Below are 26,023 nucleotides of genomic sequence, written 5' to 3' on the forward strand. Positions count from 1 at the left end.
AGGACTCGGGGCGGCTCACAGCGTATAAAAGAGACAGTAGTAAACAGTCCAATTAATATGGTACATAAAAAACAAACCTTAAAATTCTATTTTTTAAAAAAAAAAAACTTCCATTAACAATTCATTCAACGATCATACAAATCTAATAAACTATAAACTATTCATTGGTCAGGGGGAAGATCAATAACCCCAGGCCTGGGGACAAAGATGAGTTTTTAAACTCTTTTGGAAGGCAAGGAGGGTGGGGGCAGCGCGAATCTCCGGGAGGAGCTGATTCCAGAGGGTTGGGGCCCCCACAGAGAAGGCTCTTCCGCTAGGCCCCGCCAGCCGACATTGTTTGGTTGACGGGACCCTAAGGAGACCAATTCTGTGGGACCTCACCGGTCGCTGGGATTCGTGCGGCAGAAGGCGGTCTCGGAGGTAGTCTGGTCCTGTGCCATGAAGGGCTTTATAGATCATAGCCAACACTTTGAATTGGGTCCAGAAACGGATCGGCAGCCAATGCAGTCCGCGGAGTGATGACGAGATATGGGCAACCTTTCTTGCCACGATCGTGCAGCGGACCCCTGCCGTTGTAAAGCAAGTCACATGGTCGTTCAATGAATCCAGCTTCCTCCCTTCCTTGACTTTGCTTGTTGGAAGGTTGTAAAAGGGGATCATGGGACCCCAGGATGCTGCGACGGTCATAAATGGGAGTCAGTTGCCAAGCCTCTGAATTTTGATGGTGTAACAGTTTGAAGGACGCGACAGTCGTAAGTGTGAAAAAAAAGGTCCTACTTTCCTTTTTTTCAGTGCTGTTGTACCTTCAAACAGTCACTAAATGAATAGCAGATAAGTAGAGGAAGGTTTTTTGCCCAAGCCTGCAATTGTGGGATTTTTTTCTTTTAACAAGTCTCCCATCTAGGTGTCAGCCAGGCCTAACCCTGCTTAGCTGTCCTCAGGGACTGCTCAGTACTGCCCCCTGCTGTCAAGGAAGACAGGGCTGAATTCATGACATATTTTATTTAATTAATTGTTTGTTTGTTTTCTTAAGTACATATTGGTGGTCTGCAAAGATATAATAATATTTATATACATGATACAAGTAAGAGAGAAACATTAGGACAGGGGACGGAAGGCACTCTGGTGCACTTATGAACGCCCCTTACTGACCTCTTAGGAATTAGGAGAGGTCAACACTGGATAGTTTAAGGGTAAAGTTTTGGGGGTTAGGTGATGATACTACAAAGTCTGGCAGTGAGTTCCATGAATCAACTACTCGGTTACTAAAGTCATATTTCCTTCAGTCGCGTTTGGAGCAGGTTACATTAAGTTTGTATCTGTTGTGTGCTCGTGTGTTGTGGTTGAAGCTGAAGTAGTCATTGACAGGAAGGACGTTGTAGCACATGATTTTATGGGCTATGCTTAGATCTTGTTTAAGGCGACATAGTTCTAAACTTTCTAAACATAGGATTGTAAGTCTGGTTTCGTAGGGTATTCTGTTGCAAGTGGAGGAGTGGAGGGCTCTTCTGGTAAAGTATCTCTGGACATTTTCTAGAGTGTTAATGTCTGAAATGCGGTGTGGGTTCCAGACATATGAGCTGTATTCAAGGATTGGTCTGGTGAAAGTTTTGTATGCTCTGGTTAGTAGTGTGAGATTGCCGAAGCAGAAGCTACATAGGATTAAGTTAACAAGTCTTGAAGCCTTTTTGGCGATGTTGTTGCAGTGGGCTTTGGCACTTAAGTCATTTATTATTTATTTATTTATTTATTTCTTTATTTATTTATTCAATTTTTATGCCACCCTTCTCCTTAGACTCAGGGCGGCTTACAACATGTTAGCAATAGCACTTTTTTAACGAGTATTCCAAGGTATTCCAAATATCCAGACTAGAGGTGAAGGTTGTTTGCCCACCACACCCGAAATGCAACTCTGCAGCGGCTGCCCTTTCCCAAAGACACCCCGCGAAAAAGCCCCTTTGATTCTCACCCACAACCCCAACCCCATGTGCTGAATCAAAGTGTCCTGTTCCGTCCTACAAATTGGTGGTCTTTCTTGGTGGTCTCCTTTTCAAATTCCAACCAGGTTCCACTTGGCTTCCAGTTCAAATAAAGTTGAACTGGAATTGATAAAGTCGACCACAAGCTCCTAATCCACAAATTAGAAAAAAACGGGGTAGGTTACAACACATGCAGATGGATAAACAATTGGCTGTCCAACTGCACACATCGAGTTGTCGTCAACGGCTCCAAATCCACATGGAAGAAGGTAGGCAGTGGGGTACCACAGGGTTCTGTCCTGGGCCCTGTGCTCTTCAATATTTTCATCAATGACCTGGACGAAGGAGTAGAAGGGGAACTAATCAAATTTGCAGATGACACCAAGCTGGCAGAGGTAGCCAACATCTTAGAGGACAGGCTCAAAATACAGAAAGATCTAGACAGATTAACACTATGGGCCCACACTAACAACATGATGTTCAATGTCGACAAGAGCAAAGTCCTTCATCTTGGTAAAAAAAAACCTAGACACACATACAGCCTGGGAGAAACCCCTCTTAGCAGTAGTGACTGCGAAAGAGATCTTGGAGTCTTGGTGGATAATCAACTAAACATGAGCCAGCAATGTGCAGCAGCGGCCAAAAAAGCCAACACTATCCTAAGCTGCATCAACAGGGGGATACACTCCAATACCATGGAAGTATTAATACCACTCTACTACGCCCTGGTCAGACTACATCTGGAGTACTGCATCCAGTTCTGGTCACCACACTTCAAAAGAGACATTGAAACTCTGGAGAAGGTGCAGAAATAGCAACCAAAATGATTAGGGGACTTGAAACCAAGACGTACGAAGAGAGATTGCGGGAACTGGGCATGGATAGCCTAGAGAAAAGGAGGGCCAGAGGGGACATGATAGCTGTATACAGATATATGAGGGGTTGCCACAGAGAGGAGGGGGCCACTCTATTCTCCAGAGCACCAGAGGGCCAGATGAGGAACAGCGGCTAGAAGCTGACCAAAGAGAGATTCAACCTAGAAGTAAGGAAGAACTTCCTGATGGTCAGAGCGATCAACCAGTGGAACAACCTGCCTGCGGAGGTTGTGATCTCCCCAACTATGGACACTTTGAAGAGGAGATTGGAGTGCCACTTGGCTGGGGTGCTTTAAGATGCCAGCTCAGGCACGGGGTTGGACTTGATGACCTGCATGGTCCCTTTCAACTCTAACAATCAATCAATCAATCAATCAATCAATCAATCAATCAATAAAAAAACAGTTGAATGAAACTGAATCAGACTCAATGCCTGGGGCCCAATCCCTCAAAATGGTCAATTGTTTGATAAGTGTTTAATTAATCCTTTCTGGCTGCTACTTGGAGAATTAAATTAATCTTTTCCGGCTACCAATTAGCGAACAAACCCATTTGATTTACCATTCTTTCTGTGTGTGTCTCTGCCTCTGTCTGTCTGTCTCTCTCTCTCTGATATTCTAATTTAATGTTTCTCACCCATCACAGCTTTTAAGATGTATGAACTTTAGCTCTTAGAATTAAACTTCAATTAACAGTTTATTCCGCGTGCCATCAGTCTGCTCAACATCTCATTCTCACAGCCGACAAAACACAATAACTACACAACAAGTTATTGTTGCCTTATGTGGTTTCCTATTAACACCCAGGGTGTGGCTGCAGTATTATTATTATGATATTCTTTTTATTGCTTGATATTTCTCTGTTCTATTGTCTGAACCTTTTAGTATTATTATTATATTCTGTTGTTTTACCGGAGGCCAATTCCTTGTGTGTCAAACCACACTTGTAAATTCCTCAGCCAGCCTTGTGTTTTTCAATTGTGACAGCTTTCTGAAAGGCGGACTTCAACTCCCAGAATTCCCTGTCCAGTTCCTCAACCATGGCAGCTTATTGATAGGTGGACTTCAACTCCCAGAATTCCCAAGTTAGCCTTGCATTTTTTAAACATGGCCGCTTTCTGACAGGGAACTTCAACTCCCAGAATTCCCCAGCCAGCCTTGCGTTTCTCAAACATGGCCGCTTTCTGAAAGGCGGACTTCAACTTTCAGAATTCCCTGAACAGACTCCTGTCCCTCAACCATGGCAGCTTTCTGATAGGCGGACTTCAACTCCCAGAATTCCCTAGCCAGCCTTTTGTTTCTCAACTCTGGCAGCTTACTGATAGATGGACTTCAATTCCCAGAATTCCCAGGTTAGCCTTGCGTTTCTTAAACATGGCCGCTTTCCGATAGGCAGACTTCAACCGCCAGAATTCATTTCTCAAACATGGCAGCTTTCTGACAGGGAACTTCAAGTCCCAGAATTCCTCTGCCAGCCTCATGTTCCTCCAATGAGGCAGCTTTCTGATAGGCGGACTTCAATTCCCAGAATTCCACAGCCAGCTTCATGTTCCTGCACTGTGGCAGCTTTCTGATAGGCGGACTTCAACTCCCAGAATTCCCTAGCCAGCCTTTTGTTTCTCAACTCTGGCAGCTTACTGATAGATGGACTTCAATTCCCAGAATTCCCAGGTTAGCCTTGCGTTTCTTAAACATGGCCGCTTTCCGATAGGCAGACTTCAACCGCCAGAATTCATTTCTCAAACATGGCAGCTTTCTGACAGGGAACTTCAAGTCCCAGAATTCCTCTGCCAGCCTCATGTTCCTCCAATGAGGCAGCTTTCTGATAGGCGGACTTCAATTCCCAGAATTCCACAGCCAGCTTCATGTTCCTGCACTGTGGCAGCTTTCTGATAGGCGGACTTCAATTCCCAGAATTCCACAGCCAGCCAGCCTCATGTTCCTGCACTGTGGAAGCTTTCTGATAGGCGGACTTCAAGTCCCAGAATTCCACAGCCAGCCAGCCTCATGTTCCTGCACTGTGGAAGCTTTCTGATAGGCGGACTTCAATTCCCAGAATTCCACAGCCAGCTTCATGTTCCTGCACTGTGGCAGCTTTCTGATAGGCGGACTTCAAGTCCCAGAATTCCACAGCCAGCCAGCCTCATGTTCCTGCACTGTGGCAGCTTTCTGATAGGCGGACTTCAAGTCCCAGAATTCCACAGCCAGCCAGCCTCATGTTCCTGCACTGTGGCAGCTTTCTGATAGGCGGACTTCAAGTCCCAGAATTCCACAGCCAGATAGGTGGACTTCCTGGGAACTGAAGTCCATCCCTTTTAAAACTGTTCCCATTGGAAAAACAGTGTTCTAACCTAACCCCGGTCCCATATCTAAAACAAAACAAAACAACAACAACAAAAAACCCCGCAGCCTACGATCTTGTTATTTTCATCCCTGCTTCCGTGGCACCATGAGAGCTTGAAGCTCCATCGTTGCCAAGGTGGCAGGGAGCCCAAACTGAACTGCAGTTTCTCAATCTCGGCTGACTCATCCCGATGGGAACTTGGGCTACCCCCAGGGACAGGCACTTAGCTAGATGACATTAGGTTTCATCTCTCTCTCACACACACACAAAATCACAGCAAGGAAGCAATCTGGATGGCAAGTGGCACTTTATTTATTGCATCCCAAACAAAATAACGTAAGAGAGAGAAAGAGAAAAACGAAGAAAATACGAGGGCGCCAATTGCAGGAGAGGATTCTCCAAGGGCAGCTTTTCCACCACCACCCCTTAAAATATTTCTCCCCCCCTCCCCCCCCCCAAAAAATAATACATATATAAGGCAGCAACAAAAGGTGCTTTCCCTAAAGTGTGGGACAAGAGGCAGGAATTGGGATAACCGCTTTTAAGGGTCATCCCATCCTTCGTCCCATTGGGAGGCACTGCAGGTAGGGATTGGGGATACTGTGTGGACCCCAGACCCTGCAAGAAGCTGGGGAAAGGAGTGTGTGTACTGGAGCAGGGAGGGGGTGTCGACCCCCAATAGGTGCAGCTCCGGCCAACGGGAGCAGGCAACCCATTTCTAGTGGCTAAAACCCAGTGGAGTCCATCTTTGGCTATATACTCCTTCCATTGGCTCAATTCTGGGGCGTGCCGAGTTTCTCTGTTCCGCACATGGGCTCCAGCTGTTCTTTGGTCTCTTTGCTGAGGTCGTTCTCCTCTTCCCCGGTATCCATCTTTGGGTACACGACCACGCAGAGCTTCTGTCCCACCCGAGTGATCCCATCTGGAAGAGAGAGGGGGGAAAAGCACAACAGGTAAAGAGAGCAGCAGGAGGGACTTGGCAGAGTGTGTTTGTGTGTCTCATGGTGGTTTTCTTGCAGATGTTTTGCAACCCAACTAGGGAACATCATCAGTACTTGAAGGGAGTGAGGTATGTGGAATGAAGGCAGAGGAGGAGGAGAGGTGAGGAGGAGGAAGAGAAGAGAAGCAGAGGAGGAGGAGAGGAGGAGCAGGAGGAGCAGGAGGAGCAGGAGGAGAAGAGGAGCAGGAGGAGAAGAGGAGCAGGAGGAGCAGGAGCAGGAGGAGGAGGAGGAGAAAAGGAGCAGGAAGAGCAGGAGGAAAAGAGGAGCAGGAGGAAGAGGAGGAGAAGAGGAGCAGGAGGAAGAGAAAAGGAGCAGGAAGAGCAGGAGGAGAAGAGGAGCAGGAGAAAGAGGAGAAGAGGAGCAGGAGGAAGAGAAGGAGGAAAAGAAGAGGAGCAGGAGGAGTAGAAAGAGGAAGAGGAAGAGAAACGGAGCAGAGGAGGAGGAGAGAAAGAGCAGGAGGAGCAGGAGGAGAGGAGGAGGAAGAGGAGCAGGAGGAGAAGAGGAGCAGGAGGAGCAGGAGGAAGAGGAGGAGGAGAAAAGGAGCAGGAGGAAGAGGAGGAGAAGAGGAGCAGGAGGAAGAGAAGGAGGAGGAGAAGAGGAGCAGGAGGAGCAGGAGGAAGAGAAGTGCAGGAAGAGAAGAGAAGGAGGAGAAGAGGAGGAGGAGGAGAAAGAGGAAGAGAAGAGGAGCAGAGGAGGAGGAGAGAAGGAGCAGGAGGAGCAGGAGAAGCAGGAGGAGAAGAGGAGGAGGAGGAGAGGAGCAGGAGGAGCAGGGTCAGGAGGAGCAGGAGGAAGAGAAGGAGGAGAAGAAGAGGAGCAGGAGGAGCAGGAAGAGAAGAGGAGGAGGAGGAGGAAGAGGAGGAGGAGACCCAACTAGGGAACATCATCAGTGCTAAAAGGGAGGGATATTTCTGGAGAGAAGGGAGGAGGAAGAGGAGGAGGACTAATGTGGGGTCTTTAGTGCTCTCTGAGATTGGTAGTTTTCTTGCAGAAAAGAAGAGAAGAGAAAGGGGGGCAATACTCACCGACCAGGCTGTTGAAGGATGGGGGCTTGTTCTCCCAATGGACACCCAGGAAGTAGACGGGTACCCCGGTCAACATGATGGCCAGGCCAATACCACAAACCAGCGGTTCAGACCACAAGCTGAAGACCAAAAGAAAGGCCCAGAAGAGCAGGTAGATGATGGGGAAGAACAGGCTCACCTGTGGGGAAGAGAAATGGGTTGAAGCTACAGCATAACATCATCATCTTTTAACCACCCCCGTAATCCCTTATGGCTGTGGAGTCTTGGGCAACTGAATGGAACTGAGTGTTTACTGGCCGGATGACCTTCTCTGTCGCCATTGCAGAGTTTTGTCCAGCAAATATATTCTCATTGTGCCCAGAAAGAGAAACATCTGCCTCTGCCTAGGATTAAACTCACAGCCTCCTGAACCTAGACCAGGGGTCTAAGCAACCTTAAACACTCAAGGAGGAGGAAGGGGTGTGGCCAAACACCATGGTGAAACAGAACTTCCTGCGCCCCGCAGGGGAGCTACAATATCCACATTATTGGGGACCTGGTTTGATTAGAACCACCGTGTAGGGGTGCGGAAGAAGAGACGTGCCTGTCAATAAGCTGGGGGATGGTAGCAAACCCCCTTGGGAGCCGGCATAGACCTCTCAACCAGTGGCAGTGGGAGACAACTTGTAAAAGTCATCCTAGGTGCAGCGGGCACAAACAGTCTGATTGACTTGAAGATTGGATGTCAACACTGAAGAAGGCGGCAACCTTAAACACGCAAAGAGTCCTTTGGACCCATTTTCCCACAGAAAAGAAAACACCGGGAGCCACAAAATCCTTCCTGTGCCTGACTATTTCCTAAGTGGTCATAGAACTAGCATATGTAGTTGACTTAAATTCTGTTTTCTTCTGAAATTTTTCTTTTGTTGGATTTATCCATGGTGAGCCTACCTGAGTTGAAAAGCTCAATAAATCACATGCCAAGGTGTATCACACCTTGGCGGTGATGACGCACATTTCGAGTGATAGGGAGCCACAGCAGAGGGTTGAAAGAGCCACATATGGCTCCAGAGCCACGGGCTGCTGAGCCCTGACCTAGACCCTAACACAAGGGGGTGGAAATGCTTTACTTCTTTAGCAAGGAGAACACCAACTCTTAGCTAGAATTGCTGAGAGCAGACCCGAATCCCAAATCTCACTTTCTCTGTACAAGGAATTCCTTGACTTATGACCACAACATCGAGAAATGACCACATTCAAAGCTGAGAACTTGACTGCACTGGAAGCAAAGGAACTGATTGCACTCGAAAGGAAGACATTGACCACAGTAGAACCACTGAAATTGACTGTGCAGGTGTCCAGGGAAAATAAATTATGTGCAAAAATGAAGAACGGCAGCGGTGGGCTGCTGCTGGTTCAGGCGAATCGGTAGTTCTAACGATCAGCTGGCCCTGCCCATCCACAGCTGCCCTATCCTGTCTTATCTTTCCTTCTTTCTGGCTCAGCTGATTCATGCGGCATAGTTGATTTCCACTGTGCCTCCGCTGTTCTTACTGGGGCTGCCTTAGAAGGTAAGCAGCTGAACTTCAGATAGCTGTATTTTGAACGCTAGTCGTGTTGTGGTTAGCTCTGGCCCAGCTCATGCCCCAAGGACTGTGGATGTGGGGGAGACATCCACATGCTGTAGGCCTGTTTTGCCCCCAGTGGAATCTGCTGATGAAGGCTCCTCTGACCAAGAAGACATGAGTGACAGGGAGGAGGAGAGTGGGGCAGACAGCTCAGAAGGAGACCAATTATCTAGCTCCTCCTTGGATTCAGAACAAGAGTTAATGATACAGCCACGCATGCGGAGAGCGATGCATAGGCAGCAACAACTGAGAGATTATTATCAAAGAAAATGAGGCCACCTGTGGTTGGGTGGGGCTGTGGTCATTAGTGAGGCTGCTATAAAGAGCAGCCTGCAGGTTTGGCCATTGTGGAGGATTATCTGATCGTTGTGTTTCGTGACTGCTTTACTGACTTTGACCTTTTGTGTGCTGATTTTCCCCCGCTTTGAAACTAAAGCAGAGCAAAGTGTGTGTCACTTTGTTAAAGAAGAAGGACTGTGAATTGCCTCACAGCTGCAAGCTAAGTATCACAGAACTGACAAGGGACTTGTACAAATTACCACTTTGTTTGGAGACGAGGGCTCTTTGCTATCCCAAAAGAGGGCTTAGGTTAAGTGAATTTTCATTATAAAGAACATTGTTTTGAATTTTCAAACGTGTGTGTGTCTGAAATTTGTACCTGTGAATTTTTGGGAGGAGTCTACCAGAGAGCCCGACAGAACAACGTGGAAGTGCATTAGCCTGTGCACATGCATGCACAATCACCAAACCAGTCGTTAAACTGGTTGCAGCCCACCACTGAAGAAAGGTTGAGGGATCAAAAACAGAGTCATGTATCAGGTTCTTACCTTGATCGGACGAGGTCGATGGGGTTCACGCCAGCGGAGCACGACCTGCCCAGCCACTGTCACGCCGTAGAAGAGGTAGTTGATGAAACCGACGTAATTGATTAGTGTATATATGTCACTTGTGACCAGCATAAGCAAAGTTGACAGGCACTGCCAGAGACAACATAAAGGAAATGAGCCGATGGATTTAAACAATGGACCACATTGGTTTAGGTTTATTACATTTATAGGCCACCCTTCCGCTCCAGGACTCAGGGCGGCTTACATGAATAATTGCAAAGACAATTGCAAAAATTAGAATTTAAAACATTACAAATAGTAAAAAAAACCCACAATAAAACAATCAATCAATCTTCTTTCATGCAATGACCAGAGCGAAATTATCGCTCACGGTTCCCAGGCCTGCCGGCATAGGTGTGTCTCTAACGGCATAGAGAGTAGGGGCAATGCGGATCTCCGAAGACAGTTGGTTCCAGAGGGTCAGGGCTGCAACAGAAAAGGCCCTCCCCCCTGGACCCGCCAGCTGACATTGTTTGGCCGAGGGGGCTTGGAGGAGGCCAACTCTGTGCAACCTAACCGGTCATTGGGATTGGACAATTCTCCCACAACCACCCACCAAATCAGTGTTTTGCCAACCTCGGCAGCTCAAAAACAGGTGGACTTCAATTCCCAGAATCCACCAGTCAGCTCAATAAACTGCAGGGCATTGCCCCTCTGACTATGCAGGATGGATAGGGAAGAAGCCAACTACCAGATTGCAAGAACACAAGTGACTAATCTGTTGTGGTCCGCCAGCAGCCTGTATATAGCTGATAGCAGATCCTGTTCAAAAGGAAATTAACTTGGTGGTGCGCCAGTGGCCTGTGCAGCTGGCACCCGAGTTAGGCAGTGAGGAGACTGGCAAGGACTCAGTGCCAGAGGCAGAGGTTCAGCCGGGGCCTTTGGAACCTGTAGCATCTCTTGGAAGTGAGGAGGAAGAGGCTTCTCCTCTTCTTGATGCAAGAGACTGCAGAGCTGCCAAGAGACAGGAGTGGTTACTCAGGAGGAGGTCTCCTTGAGAGTAAGACTTGAGGTTAATTCGTATTTCCCTCACTCTTTTGTAAGAGTCTAAAGACTCACCTATGCCGCCAAGCTTGGGGTCATTAGATTCTGCCCCCTGGCCCATGAATGTATAGTGGTTTTGTTGATTGAATGGATATGTGAGTTCTTTAATTGGTTCTTTAGTTTTTAGATGTAACTTTTAATTAATTAATTGGATTTTGATGTATATTGTCTTTTTTATATGTTGCAAGCCACCCCAAGTCCTCAGAGAGGGGCAGCATATAAATCCAATAAAACCTAAACTTAATTGGCCACTCAGCTAATCTATTTAAGGACAGCAGAAGCAGCTGAAATACTGCAGGAAACAAGAGTTTAGACTGGTGTATCTGTCGTGATTGTTTTATGAATCCCTGTTTCTGTGCTTCGGATTTCTTATCAAGACTTCTGGACATTTGGCCAAGACCTTGGACATTACGTAAACAGAACTAATTGCATTGCTTTGAGTTAAGTCTTTCTGAGCCTATACCAGCTGCTAATGAGGATTAATTAGTAGCTGACTTTTTGCAAGAAAAGACTGCCTTTTTGATATGTGTGTGTGTCTCTACGTCTAAGCCAGTTATTAGCAGTGGTTCATTGATTAAACTAAGTTTGTTTAAACAGTGTGTTTTGATACATTCGTAACTGAGGGCAGAACATGATCCAGAGGCAGAAACCCAAAACCCATCAGTAGCTTCACATTTGCAATGAACAAAGGACATACATTCAATTTCGCAGCTATTCAGATTGTTGGCCGAGGAGGTAGAAAAACAGCCTGGGAAATTATTGAGACCTGGGAAACGGCCCTCTTGTCAGTCAACGGGAGTGCTGATTTACCACCAGCTAATCAAAAGCTTGGGAACTTTTTTCTGCCTGGCGAATTCTGGAAGTTGAGGTCTATTCTGTTTGTCCAGTTAATTATCAGTAATTAATCCCCAATGAAGACTCAAAATCAAAGTCTCTATGTATATATTTACAAAGAAATGTGCTAGAAACAGCCATGAAATCATAAGAATGTCAGACTGCCAAAAGTCCACCGTTATCAGCACAGCTAACAACCAGTGGCCAAAATAAGGTAATAGATTCAGGTCATTAGTTTTTGGCATTGACAGGTACTCACAAATGCCTTCAAAAACCAGGATTTCAGGATTGCAGAAGAACTTAAGAGAGACTCTTCGGCTGCTAGTTCTCTCTCTCTCTACATATAGGAACGTTGAACTTCTGCACCCAGGTTCCCCATCATCCTCCCTTTTATACTCACAGTGATGATAAGCTGTGCCTAGGAGTATTCAATACCTAGATCTACGTTGCCAGAGATATTCTTCTTACCCTAGCGTCTAATATGGGGTCCACAATATCTCCCTCCTCATCTGACTCAAACATTACCACATCTTGGGGGGGGGGTCTGCAGTCTCTGGAGGTTCCCCGGGCCCTAACTCTCCCTCACTCTCACTTTCTCTGGTAAACACACTGGCCTATGATACCTAGATGGACCCAGTTCATCCTCCTCAAAGTCCGTGATCAAAGGAGCCGCATGCGAGCCAATCACAACAAGGCCCATCCATCGTCAAGCCCTCCCCCCCTGTGAACACGGTATGTTTTCCATGGATCCCACCTGCGTGTGATCTCCTCAGATCTCCCTGCCTTTATTTCTCTACCGGTGACTCACAGTGAAAAGCAGAGCAGGTATCGGAGTGCACCTCCGGACGTGAATCATGGCCAAGACGCTGGGGAGGTGGCCTTCCCGGGCGCCGGCGAAAAACAGCCTAGGGGAGAAAGAAAAATAACACCGCAAAAAAACCCCAAAACAATAGCAAGTGGAGACAGATGTGATTGGCGTCGTTTAAAGCCGGCGCTGGAAAATCTTTGTGTTTTGAACACAGTTTATTCATGCCCTTCTTTGGTTGAAATAATTTAAAGACAACTGCCTTCCCTAGACAGCTTACGAAGATAAAAATCACCCAAGCAGCCAGCCATCAACTACTAAAGCATGGCCCCGGGGCGTTTAAAATCAGAGATCCGATTCTCTTTCGTAACGCCGCTCTGAGCAATAAAATCTCACTCAGAGAGAGAAGAATGAAGTACACATAATCCTCATAGCCACTGTTGGGATTGAAACGTCGGTCGAAAAGCCATGCAGTCATTAAGCAGATCGGCAGGTGGCTAGATTCCAGTTTTACAATCATTTTTATTGTGGTTGTTAAGACCATGGTTAACAGGAGTGACACTCACACTGGTTTTTAGGGAGTATCCTTGGATCCCGAGGTACTGTGCGCAACTTGGGCGCCCTCCTCGATCCACAGCTCACATTAGAGAAACATCTTTCAGCTGTGGCAAGGGGGGCGTTTGCCCAGGTTTGCCTGGTGCACCAGTTGCAGCCCTATTTGGACCGGGAGTCACTGCTCACAGTCACTCATGCCCTCATCACCTCAAGGTTCGACTACTGTAATGCTCTCTTCATGGGGCTACCGTTGAAGAATGTTCGGAAACTTCAGATCGTGCAGAATGCAGCTGCGAGAGCAATCATGGGCTTTTCCAAATATGCCCATGTTACTCCAACACTCCGCAGTCTGCACTGGTTGCCGATCAGTTTCCGGTCACGATTCAAAGTGTTGGTTATGACCTATAAAGCCCTTCATGGCACTGGACCAGGATACCTGCGAGACCGCCTTCTGCCGCACGAATCCCAGCGACCGGTTAGGTCCCACAGAGTTGGCCTTCACCGGGTCCCGTCGACTAAACAATGTCGTCTGGCAGGATCCAGGGGAAGAGCCTTCTCTGTGGCGGCTCCGACCCTCTGGAATCAGCTCCCTCCAGAGATTAGAACTGCCCCCACCCTCCTTGCCTTTCGTAAACTCCTCAAAACCCACATCTGTCGTCAAGCGTGGGGGATCTGAGACATCTCCCCCTGCCTATGTAGTTTTAGTGCATGATATGACTGTATGTATGTTTTTATATTGGGGTTCCTTATTTTTAGATTTTTTTAAAATGTGCAATTGCTATTTTAGATTTTAAATTATTAGATTTGTCAATATATATTGTTTTTTATCACTGTTGTGAGCCGCCCCGAGTCTGCGGAGAGGGGCGGCGTACAAATCTAAATAATAATAATAATAATAATAATAATAATAATAATAATAATGTGCAGTATTGGGAGTGTATGCATGAGTGGGGAGGAGGGAATAGCACACACTCACACACACACACACACATACCCTTTTGGCACACGGACCCAAAAAAGTTCACCATCATTGTTCTAGAGCAGTGATGGTGAACCTATGGCATGGGTGCCACAGGTGGCATGTGGAGCCATATCTGCCCTAGCTCAGCTTCAACGTGCACATGTATTCTGGCCAGCTGATTTTTGGCTCACACAGAGGCTCTGGGAGGGCATTTTTGGCTTCCTAAGAGCCTCTGGGGGGGATGTGGAGGGCATTTTTATCCTCCCTGGCTCCAGGGAAGCCTTTGGAGCCTGGAGAGGGCAAAACATGAGCCTACTGGGCCTACCAGAAGTTGGGAAACAGGCTGTTTCCAGCCTTAAGAAGGCCTCCGGTAGGTGGGGGAAGCTATTTTCACCCTCCCCAGGCATTGAATTATGGGCATAGGCACTCACGCATAAGCAATATATGTGCACCCACAATTTTTCGGCACCCGGGGGAAAAATGGTTCGTCCTCACTGTTCTAGAGTGCTAGCTATTCCTGCCAGTTTAGTATCATCTGCAAATTAACTGTGATTGAGGTTGGAGGTCTGATCTACTCACCTGGAGGAAGTAAACAGGGAGCCGTTGACGCCTCCAAAGGTGGAGAGGGCCACAGAGATGGGCATGATCCATGCCATCACTCCTAAGAGTTTCTCCCCAAATGTCTGTGGAGAAAGAAATGAGGAGACGTTAAGGGGCCGATTCACCAGGAACCCAAAGAGGAATTTGAACGTCGTTGACGGAGCACTCACCACTGCGACAGCGTTGGAGGCCAGAAGTTCCTGGGGAGACATGGCAGTGACATAGGCCACGTTGGCGAAGACGTAGACAAAGGTCACCAGGGGAATGGAGATAAAAATGGCTCGAGGCAGGTTCCTGTGGAGAACAGGAAGAGTGGAGGCAGTGGAAAGTGTTGTGAGTGGTCCATATCCGGCTCAGCTGGTCACAGATTTTGAGGACCAGGAGACAGAGGAGAACTTCAGATCGTGCAGAATGCAGCTGTGAGAGCAATCATGGGCTTCCCTAGGTATGCCCATGTTACACCAACACTCCGCAGTCTGCATTGGTTGCCAATCAGTTTCCGGTCACAATTCAAAGTGTTGGTTATGACCAATAAAGCCCTTCATGGCATCGGGCCAGAATATCTCCGGGACCGCCTTCTGACGCACGAATCCCAACGACCAATTAGGTCCCACAGAGTCGGCCTTCTCCGGGTCCCGTCAACTAAACAATGCCGTTTGGGGGGACCCAGGGGAAGAGCCTTCTCTGTGGCGGCCCCGACCCTCTGGAACCAGCTCCCCCCAGAGATTAGAACTGCCCCCACCCTCCTCGCCTTTCGTAAACTCCTTAAAACCCACCTCTGCCGTCAGGCATGGGGGAATTGAAACATCTCCCCCGGGCCTATACAGTTATGTATGGTATGTTTGTGTGTATGTTTGCTTTTAATAATGGGGCTTTTAGTGTTTCTTTTAAATTATTAGATTTGTTATATATTGTTTATTATTGCTGTGAGCCGCCCCGAGTCTACGGAGAAGGGCGGCATACAAATCTAATAAATGAATGAATGAATGAATGAATGAATGAATAAATTGGCATCGCAGGCCAGTATTCTTGCCAGTCTGAGAGTGAGGGAGAGTTAGGGACTAAGGATCCAGCCGAGGCCGTAACACTCCCAGTTAGGGTAGTGTGTGAGTCAGAGGACGATGGGGACTTTGAGGTCCCTCTCTTAGATGCGAGTGTCAGAAGGGTGAGAGCCAGGCATGAATATCTCTCTAGAAGGGGTTCTAGGCATTGATTAGACCTATGGGACATTTAGCCACACCTTGCCAGTATACATAGGAGAGACTGACAGGAGAAGAAATGTGGCAAGCAACGTTCATCATGAAGCCTCGAGAAACTGCTTCTGATTCCATGGATTTCGATTCCCACTTTTACAGAAGCTGGTTAAGCCCTGAGCAGTGAGTATAGTGAAAAAACATCAGAGACACCTCATTAGGGAAGATTTATGTCTCTAGTTGGCTTGCATCCCAGACTGTTATCTATGCTCCTTAGACGGGAACGCTGTCAGACTGAAATACTTTAGAATTCACTTATTTCTTGCTGGACTTCGTGTAAATAAGAATACTTTTGCCTCGATCAATGTGTGGGGGTTTGCTTTCTAATCATTGACAGAACAGAAAGTAAAACGGAGAGTGAAGGGTGTCTTCTCCACCCCCCACACCACCAGGAGAGACTTTCACTCACTTGTGAGGGTCCACCAATTCCTCCGTGACGTAGTTGAGGAAGTTCCAGCCCCCGTAAGCAAACGATCCTTGTAGGAAGGCCAGAGCAACCAGCCCCACATCTGGAGTTTGAAAGAACTCGAAGGCATTTTTGGGTTCCAGCCAAAAGTACTCTCCTACATCAAGGACATTAAAAAAAACCCCATCCTCAGTCATTATGGGGCCTCTTCTCTTTAATCCCACTTCCCAAACCAGTTGAATCTCCCATTTTTCCTACTTTTCCATGGCCAGGAAACCAGTTCATCTTGTAAATCAAACCATCCCAAAATGGCGTCTATGTTCCACTGTTTACATCTTTGCAATGTCTCCACCACCAATACAGCAGGAGAAATACAGCATACGAGAGTTGGAAGGAGCCTTTTGAGGTGTTTTAGTCTGCTCTACCCTATACCAGAGGTCTCCAACCTGGTCACTTTAGGACTTGTGGACTTCAATCCCAGAATTCCTCAGTCAGCATTCTGGGAATCGTAAATTGGCCCAGATTGGAAAACCTCCATTTTATGACGTGTGGACTTCAACTCCCAGAATTCCTCACCCAGGATTCTGGGAGTTGAAGTCCCCAAGTCGTAAATTGTCCAAGATTGGAAACTCTGATTTTATTACCTGTGGACTTCAACTCCCAGAATTCCTCACCCAGGATTCTGGGAATTGAAGTCCCTGAGTCGTAAATTGTCCAAGATTGGGAACCCTGATTTTATTACCTGTGGACTTCAACTCCCAGAATTTCTCACCCAAGATTCTGGGTGTTGAAGTCCCTGAGTTGTAAATTGGCCCCGGTTGGAGACCCTTGTCCTACAACATTCCAGACCGAGGGCTGTCCAGCCTATTCTTAAAAACCTCCAACGATGGAGCACCCAAAAAGTTCAGAAATAATACACTTGGTTGGATCCAACGGGTCTCACCTTTGCAAATTTGCACAATTCCCATGATAATGATCAAGGCCAGAGCCAGCAGCTTCCCAGCGGTGAAGATATCTTGGACACGTGTTGCCCAACGGACGCTGGCACAATTCACCCACGTCAACAGCACTGCGGAGAACCAAGAAAGACCGTGAAGACAGTACCACCACTGACCACACCTTCTCCCAACCCAACCCAACTATTTACGGAACTGCCTTTGGAGTCGGCCTTCTCCAGGTCCCGTCTGCCAAATGTCAGCTGGCGGGACCTCGGGGAAGGGCCTTCTCTGTGACAGCTCCATCACTTTGGAACCAACTGCCTCCCGAGATCAGTATTATCCCCACCCTGCCCAATCCTACCTCCACAACTACCTAATTTTGTCACTGTTGTTCATAAAATCATACATCATAATGTACTCCCTGTCAGTGACTACTTCACCTGTTTATTTTTACGTGAAAGGACACCGCAGCAGCGCTGCAAGCAAAGGGCGGTCCTTTCACGTAAAAATAACAAGGTTTATTTTTATGTGAAGACCTCCCTTTAAAGGAGCTGGGGAATCCCTCCCACGAAGAGATTCTGGGGCAGAGCCTTGACGTCACCAGCAGGTTGCTAAGGACACCAAGGTGATTACTTCCTGGATTCCATGTCGTCCTTAGCAACCTGCCAGTATACGTGATGTCAAAGCTCCGCCCCCAGAATCTCTTCGTGGGATTCCCCGTTCGGGTTCGGGTTCGGTTCGGGTTCAGCCGAATTTTGCGTAAAGTTCGTCCGAACTTGCCGAACCCGAACACCGTTGGGTTCGCCCATCACTATTGGACACACAAGAAATTTGTCTTTGGTGCATATACCCTCAGTGTAGATAAAAGAAAATATACCTTTTTTCAAGAATCATAAGGTTCTTAATGATTGTCCCGGGGTCAAATAAGCAATGAAGAAACTATCAATATTAATAAAAACCTTAAGGATACAAGCAGCAAGTTATAGTCATACACTCATAAGTGGAAGGAGATGTGTGATAGGAATGCTGAGAAAAAACTAGTAGTAATAGTAGTGCAGACTTAGTAAATGTATAGTGTTTTGTTGATTGAATGGTTATGTATTTTAATTGGTTCTTTTTTTTAGTTGTAACTGAATTTTAATTATTTGGATTTTAATATGTGTAGTCCTTTTTATATGTTGTAAGGCCGCCCTGAGTCCTCGGAGAGGGGCGGCATATAAATCCAATAAACTTAAACTTAAATAGTTTGGCAGTGTTGATGGAATCATTTGTTTAGCAGAGTGATGGCATTTGGGGGAAAACTGTCCTTGTGTCTAGTTGAATGGTGTGCAGTGCTCTGTAGCAATGTTTTGAGGGCAAGAATTGAAACAGTTTATGTCCAGGATGCAAAGGGCAAGTAAATATTTTCAGAACCCTCTTTTTGACTCGTGCAGTATACAGGTCATAGAAACATAGAAATATAGAAGTCTGATGGCAGAAAAAGACCTCATGGTCCATCTAGTCTGCCCTTATACTATTTTCTGTATTTTATCTTAGGATGGATCTATGTTTATCCCAGGCATGTTTAAATTCAGTTACTGTGGATTTATCTACCACGTCTGCTGGAAGTTTGTTCCAAGGATCTACTACTCTTTCAGTAAAATAATATTTTCTCATGTTGCTTTTGATCTTTCCCCCAACTAACTTCAGATTGTGTCCCCTTGTTCTTGTGTTCACTTTCCTATTAAAAACACTTCCCTCCTGGATCTTATTTAACCCTTTGACATATTTAAATGTTTCTATCATGTCCCCCCTTTTCCTTCTGTCCTCCAGACTCTACAGATTGAGCTCATGAAGTCTTTCCTGATACGTTTTATGCTTAAGACCTTCCACCATTCTTGTAGCCCGTCTTTGGACCCGTTCAATTTTGTCAATATCTTTTTGTAGGTGAGGTCTCCAAAACTGAACACAGTACAGTATTCCAAATGTGGTCTCACCAGCGCTCTATATAGCGGGATCACAATCTCCCTCTTCCTGCTTGTTATACCTCTAGGTCCTCAATGGAAGACAGGTTGACAGCAATTTGTTGTAATTGTCTCTATTTTATTCTTGTAAGCCACCCTGAGCCAGCGAGCAGAAGGGCGGCCCATAAATTTAATAAACCTAAGCCTACACCTTATCTTTAATTTTCATCATCAATCTATTCACGCCGCAGTCCTGTATTATTTTTGAATGACCTTCCTTTCAGAAGGGGACATTTGTCTCTTCCCTCCTCCACGAGTTTGTTTTTTTCCCATGCGTGGGAGTTCAGTGACCTCGCCATTAAGGCCATAACCCAAGGTTAGATCTCACCATCCCGGGGAACATGGGAAAGAAAGACCCAAGCCCTTCAAAGGTGGCTGGATGGCTCTGTTGTCCGAGGGGACGAAAACAACAACGGGAGAAGTCTGTGACCTATTTGGCTCAAGGCCACTGGCATTGGAAAAGATCCCGTCTGCAGACAGACTGAACTCTGGGCTCCTGGTGCGCAAACAGCGTCCACCTGAGATGGATCAACAGAAACTCAAGCCTCTTGCATCACACACACACACCCCCGAGGAACAAGGGAGACCAAACATCAAAACCACAGCTTGTTCCTTCTTGTCACTTTTCCGACCCTGCTGGGAAGGGATAGATTAGCCAGGGGTGAAAATTCAGGAGGAATTTCCCCGTTTTTGAGAAGCTCGGTGTTATCTCAGACGCCGCACAGAAAATCAGACATTCGGGGAGTCCTCAACCTATGACGATTTGTTTAGCGACTGTCCGACGTGACGGCGGCACTGGGAAGACGGGACCGATGGCTGTTTTTTCACACACACATACACGTGGTCGAGTGTCATGGCGTCCCCATGGGTCACGTGATCAAAATTTGGAGGACAATTGGGAACTGAGTCATGTTTACGACAGTTGCAGTGGGCCAGGGTTATATGATCCCCCCCCCCTTTTGCGACCTTCTGACAATCATACTCCATGGGAAAGCGAGACTCGTTGAACAACTGTATTTGTTGCTTAACAATTCACTTTTGTGGGAAGAAAAGTCACAAAATGGGGTAAATCTCGCTTAACGACTGTCTTGCTATAAATTTTGGGGTTTGGAAGTCGAGAATTACCTTTATGCTTCTATATATGGAAAACTATCTTCCTGACTGATCAGTATTGTTCAAATTTAACCACTTTGATGGATTTCAACTCCCAAAATCTCCCAATCAGACTGGCTGAAGGATGATGGGAGTTGAAGTCCACCCCTCTTCAAGTATCTAGATTGATAAACACTGAGATATTCTGGACTTCCTCCAAGCGCTGGGATAAGGTGGAAGAGGGGTGAAGCTCAATTCCCAGAATCCCTCAGAAACCCTGATTGGCTGATGGATTCTGGGATTTGAAGTCCATCCCTTTTATTTATTTGTTTGTTTGTTTGTTTGTTTATTTGTTTGTTTGTTTGTTTATTTTGTCCAATACACAATGAGGGTTTTAGTGGGTATATATCTATATACACATAGTAAAATACATGATGAAGGTTATAGAGGAGATACTCATAGTAAAATATATCTAAGAAATAATAGAAAAGAAGATATAGGGATAGAATATATCAATGAAAGAATAGAAGAAGAGATATAGGAATAGAAGAAAGATATAGGAGATATAGGAGAGCAGTAGGACAGGGGACGGAAGACACTCTAGTGCACTTGTACTCGCCCCTTACTGACCTCTTAGGAATCTGGATAGGTCAACCGTAGATAATCTAAGGGTAAATTGTTGGGGGTTTGGGGATGACACTATGGAGTCCGGTAATGAGTTCCTCACTTTGACAACTGGGTTACAGAAGTCATATTTTTTACAGTCAAGTTTGGAGCGGTTAATATTAAGTTTAAATCTGTTGTGTGCTCTTGTGTTGTTGTGGTTGAAGCTGAAGTAGTCACCTTCCTCCTTTCTCAGTGCTTGGAGGAAGGCCAAAATATCTGGGCCAACTGCCAGAATCCTTCAGCCAGCCTGGCGGAATTCTGGGAGTTGTGGTCCATCCCTCTTCAATGGTTAAGATTGAGAAACACTGAGCTATTGGTAGAACAGGGGCAAAAGAGGTGGACTTCAACTCCCAGAATCCCTCAGCCAGCCTGACTGCTTGGAGGAATTCTGGGAGTTGAAGTCCATTCCTCTTCAAGGGCCAAGATTGAGCAACACTGAGATTTTTTGGGCTTCCTCCAAGCGCTGGGACAGGACAAAGGCAGAGCTCAAAAGCCACAGAGATCTGCTGTGTTGCCAAGTTTTTGTTTCTGCTTCTCTTGTTTTGTGACGTTGGGCTTTATAAAACTTACGATGAACCAGCCCAGAACTGTGTTGATAAGACGGGCGGTTACCCAAGTCTAATAAATCAATCAACTTCTCCATTTCTTGATTTTGCAACTGCCTCAATTCACGAATTGAGGCAAAAGAAAATGGGGATTGAAATCCTCATATTTGGAGGGCCTGAGCAGAGAGAGAAGCCGTGATGTCATCGACTGAATGATGTCATCAGATTGGTGACCTCACTTCCTCTTCCTTCCTAAGCGATTTTAATAAGTGGTGGCTTTTCGGGCTCTTAAATCAATATAATCCATGATAGGAATGGAACAGCTTGCCTTCAGTCTCTTTCAAGAACAGACTCTGTCAGAAATGATATAGGATCACCTGCTTGGATGGGGGGTTGGACTAGATGACCCACAAGACCCCTTCCAACTCTGTTATTCTAATTGAGTTTCTAATATACCGAAATGCTTGAAAAGTAGCTTCTAAGTCTAAGACTCTTGGATGCATGAGTATAAGTAGTCCTTGGTTGATGGCCACAATTTCCATTGCTAAGCAAGGCAGTTGTTAAGTGAGTTTTGTCCCATTTTACAACTTCCTTGCCACCGTTGTTAAGTGAATCCCTGCAGTTGTTCAGTTAGTAACAGAAGTGGTCAGAAGTGGTCAAAGGGGGAATCCCAGCTTCTCGGGACACTGAAACCGTCATAAGTCCAAGTCAGTTGCCCAGCAATCTGAATTTTGATCATGTGACCATGGGGACCATTAGGGAAGATAAATAAACACAGAAAGGAAAAGGCACGAAAGAAGGGGATAAAAGAAGGGGGATACAGTTATAAAGGCATTTTTAAAAGGGATATTTTTTTCACACATTGGCACCATGAACAAAATATCCCTTTAAAAAATGCCTTGATAACTGTATCCCCCTTCTTTTATCCCCTTCTTTCGTGCCTTTTCCTTTCCGTGTTTATTTATCTTCCCTAAAGGCACTGATAAAAAATAATATTTACTTTTAAAGCAGGAGCTCATAAATACCGCGTCCTCTTAGCACAACATTGCAAAACGAAACAATTGTCAGAGGAGGAAACAAACAAAACTATGTTTGACCCAGCGGCCTCGGGTCATATTGTTTCCCCGAAATATATTTATATATATTTTGTTTTTCCTAGCTCCTAAGACCAAACAATTAATTCCTGCCCCAAGTTGATGTCCATATTAAAACAGGAAACTTCGCGAAAGGGATGCACCATAGGCGGTCCTCAGTGGAGCCCCTAATTTCCGTAGCTAAGGGAGATAGTTGCTAAGTGAGTGTTATCCTGTGTTACGACCAGTAGGTGGAATTCAAATAATTTAACAACCAGTTTTCTGCCCTAATGATCAGATGGTGGGCATGGCCAGGGGTGTGTGATAGGTAGCAATTCGACCTCCTGCACCCCCCGGGAGTGAAAATGTGGGAAGGACAAGCTACCTCCCATGTGACCTCTTTTTGCTCACAGGAGGCTTCGAGTTCCTCCCCCTCGTCCCATTTTGGGCCTAGGAGGCCTCCCTGAAGCCTCCTGGGACTGAAAATGGGCCACAAGGGAGTGCATGCTGTACCTGTTTTGGGCCTAGTAGGCCTCCCTGAACTTACCTGGGATGTGTGCAAACTCCTGAAAGGGGCGGGGTCATCCAGCAATTTAACTAGTGGTTCGCCCAAACCGGCTGAATCCTACCATTAGATATGACATTTCTTGCCATGCTACTGTCCATTACCCGGGGGTGGGATTACTGACCCCCTCAGAGAGGGTCCGCAACTTGGGCATCCTCCTCGATTCACAGCTCACATTAGAGAACCATCTTTCAGCTGTGGCGACGGGGGCGTTTGCCCAGGTTCACTTGGTGCACCAGTTGCGGCCCTACCTGGACTGGGAGTCACTGCTCACAGTCACTCATGCCCTCATCACCTCGAGGCTCGACTACTGTAATGCTCTCTACATGGGGCTACCTTTGAAAAGTGTTCGGAAACCTCAGATTGTGCAGAATGCAGCTGCAAGAGCAATCATGGGCTTTCCCAAATATGCCCATGTCACACCAACACTCTGCAGTCTGCATTGGTTGCCGATCAGTTTCCGGTCACAATTCAAAGTGTTGGTTATGACCTATAAAGCCCTTCATGGTACCGGACCAGAATATCTCAGGGACCGCCTTCTGCCGCACGAATGCCAGTGACCGGTTAGGTTCCACAAAGTTGGCTTCTCCGGGTCCCATCGACTAAACAATGTCGTCTGGCGGGACCCAGGGGAAGAGCCTTCTCTGTGGCGGCCCCGACCCTCTGGAAACAACTCCCCCCCAGAGATCAGAATTGCCCCCACCCTCCTCACCTTTCGTAAGCTCCTTAAAACCCACCTCTGTCGTTAGGCATGTGGGAATTGAGATACTGTATTTCTTTCCCCCTAGGCCTATACAATTTATGCATGGTATGTTTGTGTTTGTGATTGGTTTTTAATAAGGCTTTTTAGTTTTTTTAAATATTAGCTTTGTCATATGCTGTTTCATTATTGTTGCTAGCCGCCCTGAGTCTACGGAGAGGGGTGGCATACAAATCTAATAAAAAATGTAAAAAAAAATAAATTTAAATGGTGGGGGAGGGTGAACCAACAAGCTCTGCAGTTGAAGAGGAAATGGGAACTCGGCCTGCTGAGTTGGCGTCCCGTTTCTGGCAATCCAGCCCAAATCAGCAGGGTTCAAAACAGGAAATGCAGAGCTTGACAGAAAACCCTGGGACTGAGAGGCAGATTGGGAAGTGAAAAAGCACCAGAGCAAAATCTTTCAGATTATTAGAAGATAGGACAATAGAGTTGGAAGAGGTCTTCTCCACCTTGGCAACTTTTAAAATGGTAGAACTTCAATTCCCCGTCCATCTTGAGGAAGTTGAAGTCCACCTGCCAGAAAGTCGCCAAGATTGAGCTGTGCAAAGTTGACTGGGGAATTCTGGGAGTTGAAGTCCACCCATCAGAAAGTCACCATGACTGAACTACATAAGGTTTAGAAACATAGAAGATTGACGGCAGAAAAAGACCTCACGGTCCATCTAGTCTGCCCTTATACTATTTCTTGTATTTTATCTTAGGATGGATCTATGTTTATCCCAGGCATGTATAAATTCAGTTACCGACTACGTCTTCTGGAAGTTTGTTCCAAGCATCTACTGCTCTTTCAGTAAAATAATATTTTCTCACATTACTTTTAATATTTCCCCCAACTAACCTCTGATTGTGCCCCCTTGTTCTTGTGTTCACTTTCCTATTGAAAACACTTCCCTCCTGAACCTTATTTGAACCTTTAACCTATTTAAATGTTTCAATCATGTCCCCCCATTTTCTTTCTGTCCTCCAGACTATATAGATTGAGTCCATGAAGTCTTTCCTGATAAGTTTTATGCTTAAGACCTTCCACCATTTTTGTAGCCCATCTTTGGACCCGTTCAATTTTATCAATATCGTTTTGTAGATGAGGTCTCCAGAACTGAACACAGTATTATTCCAAATGGGGTCTCAGCCGCGCTCTATACAGCGGGATCACAATCTCCCTCTTCCTGTTTTTTATACCTCTAGCTATGCAGCCAAGCATTCTACTTGCTTTCCCTACCACCTGACTGCACTGCTCACCCATTTTGAGACTGTCAGAAATCACTACCCCTAAATCCTGGAGAATTCTGGGTTTTACTGGAGAATTCTGGTAGTTGAAGTCCACCCATCTAAAAGTCCCCAAGACTGAGCTACATAAGATATACTGCGGAATTCTGGGAGTTGAAGTCCACCCATCTAAAAGTCACCAAGGCTGAGCTACATAAGATATACTGGGGAATTCTGGGAGTTGAAGTCCACCCATCTAAAAGTCACCAAGGCTGAGCTACATAAGATATACTGGGGAATTCTGGGAGTTGAAGTCCACCCATCTAAAAGTCACCAAGACTGATCTACATAAGATATACTGGAGAATTCTGGTAGTTGAAGTCCACCCATCTAAAAGTCACCAAGACTGATCTACATAAGATATACTGGGGAATTCTGGGAGTTGAAGTCCACCCATCTATAAGTCCCCAAGACTGAGCTACGTAAGGTATACTGGGGAATTCTGGGAGTTGAAGTCCACCCATCTAAAAGTCACTAACACTGAGCTACATAAGATATACGGGGGAATTCTGGGAGGTGAAGTCCATCTTAAATTGAGAAACTCTTGCTATAGGTTTTGTAGGTTTTCAAGGGCAAAGCCGTGGGAAAGGGAGGGGAACAGATTGGATTTGAGTAGGAGTCTATCAGCCTCTCTGCATTATTCTTCATATCTTCACTGCATCCGCTGCCATTAGGAAACGGGGCTGCGTGGGAGGCATTCAGGATTTGGGGGGCAGAAGCATGCTGGAGGAGCCCATGGGAGTTTTGATTTTGTATGAGAAAGATAAAGGAGTGGGGGGCAGATGGGCAGAGCAGACCAGCTTATCACCAGCTCAACGGTCTCTGCATTCCAGAAGTATGATAACACAAGCGAAGATGCACCCACCTGTTGCTTGTGGACATTACGGATTGGGTGGACTGCCAAAGGGGGGTGTTGGGCTTACTTTGTAATAGGCATCCTGTG

General features: G+C 46.2%; 1 protein-coding gene across 1 annotated transcript in view; it reads right to left on the reverse strand.

The window, feature by feature from the left end:
- Nucleotides 1-5,487: 5,487 nt before the first annotated feature.
- Nucleotides 5,488-26,023, reverse strand: part of SLC7A8 (solute carrier family 7 member 8) — a 42,878-nt gene continuing 22,342 nt past the window's right edge. Inside the window, exons 4-11 of the mRNA XM_070729508.1 lie at nt 17,116-17,241; nt 16,176-16,329; nt 14,684-14,807; nt 14,493-14,596; nt 12,401-12,497; nt 9,655-9,804; nt 7,221-7,398; nt 5,488-6,119 (exon numbers count right to left, since the gene is read on the reverse strand). Coding sequence (XP_070585609.1) covers nt 5,971-6,119; nt 7,221-7,398; nt 9,655-9,804; nt 12,401-12,497; nt 14,493-14,596; nt 14,684-14,807; nt 16,176-16,329; nt 17,116-17,241 — 1,082 coding nt within the window. The 3' untranslated portion in view covers nt 5,488-5,970. The remainder of the gene's footprint in view (nt 6,120-7,220; nt 7,399-9,654; nt 9,805-12,400; nt 12,498-14,492; nt 14,597-14,683; nt 14,808-16,175; nt 16,330-17,115; nt 17,242-26,023) is intronic.

Source organism: Erythrolamprus reginae, chromosome Z (genome assembly GCF_031021105.1).
Source record: "Erythrolamprus reginae isolate rEryReg1 chromosome Z, rEryReg1.hap1, whole genome shotgun sequence".
Lineage (NCBI taxonomy): Eukaryota > Metazoa > Chordata > Lepidosauria > Squamata > Dipsadidae > Erythrolamprus > Erythrolamprus reginae.